The sequence below is a fragment of the Palaemon carinicauda genome, unplaced genomic scaffold (assembly GCF_036898095.1).
Source record: "Palaemon carinicauda isolate YSFRI2023 unplaced genomic scaffold, ASM3689809v2 scaffold3164, whole genome shotgun sequence".
Classification (NCBI taxonomy): domain Eukaryota; kingdom Metazoa; phylum Arthropoda; class Malacostraca; order Decapoda; family Palaemonidae; genus Palaemon; species Palaemon carinicauda.
In genome coordinates this window covers 10,001-15,000 of record NW_027170834.1, presented here as the reverse complement: position 1 = coordinate 15,000, position 5,000 = coordinate 10,001, and the positions used below count along the sequence as shown (strand labels likewise).

General features: G+C 40.7%; 1 protein-coding gene across 1 annotated transcript in view; it reads right to left on the bottom strand.

Moving 5' to 3' along the window:
* Positions 1-1,117: 1,117 nt before the first annotated feature.
* Positions 1,118-5,000, bottom strand: part of LOC137636514 (uncharacterized) — a gene marked incomplete at its 3' end in the record, with an annotated part of 3,933 nt that continues 50 nt past the window's right edge. Inside the window, exons 1-4 of the mRNA XM_068368935.1 lie at positions 3,805-5,000; positions 3,271-3,642; positions 2,051-2,802; positions 1,118-1,933 (exon numbers count right to left, since the gene is read on the bottom strand). The exon at positions 3,805-5,000 is cut by the window's right edge and continues 50 nt beyond it. Coding sequence (XP_068225036.1) covers positions 1,118-1,933; positions 2,051-2,802; positions 3,271-3,642; positions 3,805-5,000 — 3,136 coding nt within the window. The remainder of the gene's footprint in view (positions 1,934-2,050; positions 2,803-3,270; positions 3,643-3,804) is intronic.

Genomic DNA, 5,000 nt, shown 5'->3' with positions numbered 1-5,000 from the left:
CAGCCCCATGGAAGTTGGTTTCATTATCACATCTGATAATCTTAGGATGACCTCTTCGAGAAACAAATCTTCGCAAAGCATTTATGAAAGAGTCAGATTGTAAAGTGTTTGCAGTTTCAATATGAATTGACCTACTAACCAAGCAGGTAAATATCACACCATACCTCTTTAACTCCTTTCTTCCTTCCTTGATGTAATAGGGTCCAAAGAGGTCAATACCAACATTACTGAATGGTGGTGAAGGTTCCAATCTGTCTGCTGGAAGATCAGCCATCTTTTGACTCAAAGCTGGTTCTTTCAACTTCCTGCAAGTAACACAATGGAATAACACATTCCTGACAGTTGCATTAGCATTGATGATCCAATACTTCTGCCTTAGATTTGAGAGAACATGGTTTCTACCTGAATGAGCTAATAATTCATGTTCATGTCGTATCAACAATGTAGTCACATGATGCTTCTTTGGTAACAGTATGGGATGTTTGGCAGACTGTGGAATGTCAGACCTTCTTATCCTACCTCCAACCTTCAATAATCCATCCTCAGAATCAAGAAAGGGATCAAGCTTATATATTGGACTATTCTTGCCAACTGACAATTCCCTTGATAAAGCCTTCACTTCATCACCAAACACCTCCCGTTGAACATACATTATTATTGCCCTTTCAGCATCAGTGGTTACACAACCTTTCCTTTTACCACTAAGGATTGACTTTAGTTGTTGAAATACAGAAACTGCCTTTTGTAACCTTGACCATGAAGAGAAATATTCAATTAATCTTGTAAACCCATGAGGTTCTTCAGAAATTGTGACCGCAGACACATGTTCACTCGTATCATCAACACAATCTGCACACACATACTCCTGTGAAGGCGAATAATCAGATGCAATAAATGATGGGCCATGAAACCATTCGTCATACTGCAAAAACTGATGTACACTAATACCTCTTGATGCCACATCAGCAGGGTTATCACTGGAGTTTACATATCTCCATTGCTCAGGCTGGGAGTAGTCCCTTATAACCCTGACTCTGTTGGCTACAAAAACAGGGAACCTTTTAGTGTTGCTATGAATATAGTGAAGGACTGTTGTTGAATCTGTGTAGTACACTACCTTGCCAACAGTAAACTCCAACTCCTTCAGGATGTGTTGAGCAACCTTGACAGACACAGTTGCAGCTGTAAGTTCTAGCCTAGGTATAGTCACCACCTTTTTGGGAGATACTCTTGATTTTCCCATGACAAGATTTGACTGCACTTGGTTTCCACCATGAAGAACAAGGTATGATGCAACACCATAACCAACTGTACTTGCATCACTGAATAATACAAGACTTGAATCTGTCACATTACCAAACCCGCTTGACTTGAAGCATCTTGGTATTGAAAGCTGCTCCAGTAAATGAAGACCTCGTATCCAATGTTCCCACCTTTCAGCTGGCTCATCTGGAATCCTCTCATCCCAGTCCAAACTCTCAACTTGACACAATTCTTGTAACAGTTTCTTTGCCGGTAAGATGATTGGAGAGAGCAACCCAAGGGGATCATATAATGATGAGATAGTTGATAACAATCCTCTTCTGGTGAATGGATTATCCTTGAGCTCAATTGAGAACTTGAATGAGTCTTCTTTAAGGTCCCATAACATTCCTAAGGCTCTTGTCATTAAACTCTCCATGTCAAGATTAAACTTGTCACTTTCAACCGAACAATCTTCAGCAGGCAAAGCTTTAAGGACATCACTTGAATTGCTGACAAATTTAGTTAACCTAAATCCTCCTTCACTAGTTGCAGATACCAAATCCTTCACCAACTTCACTGCTGTAGGAACATCAGCACATGACTTCAAACAATCGTCAACATAGAAATTGTGCCTTATGGTGTTGCCAACAGTTGAATCATACTTCTCATCTGCTTTGTCTGCTGTGGCCTTCAATGCAGTATTTGCAATACTCGGTGATGAGATTGCTCCGAAAATGTGAACAGCCATTCGGAATTCTTCAAGAGGTCGATTGATGTCACCATTAGGCCACCACAAGAATCTAACATAGTCCTGATTCTCAGGTGGAATCTTTATTTGAAAGAACATAGCTTCAATATCTCCAATGAATGCATAAACCTCCTGCCGGAATCTAATGAGTACTCCCGTCAATGAATTAGTGAGGTTTGGACCCTGTAGCAGAACATCATTTAATGACACACCTTCAAACTTGGCACTACAGTCAAAAACAACCCTAATCTTCCCTTTCTTGGGATGAAAAACTGCGTGATGAGGAAGATACCAAACAGGAATCTTATTGACCTCATCATCTGGGATCTTGTAAGCATAGCCTTTTTCAAACAACTTATCCATGAATGCTGTGTACTGCTGTCTGTAATCTTCACTATTCTTCACCTTCCTCCTTTGCCACTTAGCTCTGCTAACAGCCTGCTTCTTATTGTTAGGAAGATTCACATTGCGATCTCGAAAAGGCATGGGTAGCTGAAAGTGACCATCTCTAAATTCAATGTCATCCTGGCACCTTTTCACAAATCTTGTGTCCTCAAAAGATAAGCCACGCTCATCAGGAACTGACCCAAGATCCCTTTCTGAAAAATCTAACTCAAAGTACTTCCTAATACTTTCAACAGTAATACAATCAGTAACATGTTGAACATCAGATACAAGTAACCTGTGACATGAAACCCCATTTGAACTAACCTTAACATGTACAGGCCCATTAACTGTCCATCCATGCAAATATCTTACTGCAAAGGGGCCATAACCTGAAGTGGGTACAACCTCCAAAGGTTGTAAAGCTGTTGGACAGTTACTACCTATCAAAATTCCTATGTCTAACTCTGGTTGATACACTGGAATCTTATTAATAACACTTGATAAATGAGGCCAATCCTTTAACACTTCATACCTTGGAATTTGATCATGATTAACAGGAATATCCTTTTGTGTGAATACCTTTGGTAATACAACATCATTATTACCATGTATATCAGCAACAACAAGACCATTTACAATAAAGGTTTTAACTGTATCAGTCCCATGCATTGTTTGCAACTTGATAGCTGTTTCAATACCTTTACAGTTTAATTGATCCTTGATACTATCTTTAATGAAACAACCTGTACTGCCCGTATCATAAAAGGCATAAGTTTGTACTACATTGTCGCTACCCTTTACACGTAATTGCACAGGCAAGATTGATTGCAACACTGTATCAGAAATTGTACATGCAGAAGACCTCACATTACTTAGAGTCTGAGTATTACCTTGACCTGGAGTGCGACCTTCACCTTGAGTACCATCTTGACCCTTAGCACAACCTTGACCTGTACTTTCAGACTGTGCACTAGCTTGTGACACAATTGCACTGTTGCTGTCAAGCATCCTAAAATTCTCAATGTGCAGAGTGGTAGGATGCCTTTTATTACATGTCTTGCACTGCCGTCGATTGAGACACCTTTTTGAAGTGTGGTTATTGCCCAAACAACTGAAGCAAAGACGGTTGACTTTAACAAATTCTCGTCTTTCATCCACACTCCTGTGCAGAAATTGAGGGCACTCCTCAAGGTCGTGATGACCACTACAGAGTTGGCATTTCCTTGTATACTGGTTGGCAGAATTTGATGGTTGCACTGTAACTGCAAACGATTTTTGCTTGGTCTGACTTGAGCCATTATTTGCCTTTGCTTTTGAAAAAACACACACTTTACCCAAAGCTTCCCTGCTGAATACAGGATCCATTGCTGCCTCTGCTGCATTCTGCACAAATTCCACTAATGTGGGGAAACACACACAAACACCTTGCTTCCTGAGCTTTATCACATGATCCAACCACTTATTTTGAATATACACTGGCAGCTTTGAAATCACCCTCTGAAGGTTTGGCGAATCATTCAAAACCTGCATGTTTGATAATGACTGCATGGTATGATTACATTTCACAAGATATAAAGCATATTCCTGCAAAGATTCACTGTTATCACCTCTCACTTGTGGCCATTTGGTTAGCTTGTCTATGTATGCCATGGAAACCTTGTATGGATCTCCATACACTTTGTCCAGAAGTCTTTTTGCTTCAATGTATCCTTCAGATGCATTCATAAACATGCACCCAGCTATGAGTGACTTAGGCTTTCCTTCTAGATGCTGATTTAAGAAATACAGCCTGTTGGAGTCTGATGTGGTGTGTGGCACAATGCGGTCATTAAATGCCAACATGAATGATGCATATTCAAGAAGATCACCACAAAACTTGGTCACTTCAGCATGAGGCAGCATCATAGCCGCTGCTAACTGTTGCTGACTTTGGTAGAATGACTCTGGGGCAGGTGCCATGGGTAGAAAAGGCATGGTCACATTGGGTTTATTTTGATGCACATTGTGACTGGGAACAAATGCTGGTGTTTCAGGGTTTAAAACATTGTCTGTCGATGGAATAACTTCTTCCTGGAACACCTTCTCCCTCGCCCTTGCTGCTTCAATTTCACCATCCAACTTTAACAAATCTTCCTTGGCTTTTAATTCTGCCTGTTGTTGGGCTATTTCTGTTTGTTTCTCAAGCAGTGCCCTCTGTGCAAACAAACCAGCTAACTTTGCCTTCTCCTGTATGAGAGAAGACTTTACACTTGATGCCGTGCTTTTAACTGACCTCCTGGATTTATGTGACCTGCTCCGCAGTGAAGATCCGTCCATAGAATCCTGCAAATTTGCTTCTGTTGTGGCTATCCATTTATGCACCTGTAATCTGAATCCTATGGCAGACAATTCGTTATCTTCAAACCTTTTGATTTCTGACTGGTGCTCGTTGACAGGTAGTCGAGACAAGTAATCACTGTGGCAGTCTTTGTACTTCTTTAACCTTTCCTCAAACTCCTCCATGCCTGTCTTTACTAAATGGAGATTATCAGGCTTCTCCATACACTTGCTGACTTCATTCCGTTTCTTTTTGAGGACAGAGAGAGCAGCAATCTGGTTGTTCTTGAGGGTGCGTAACTTC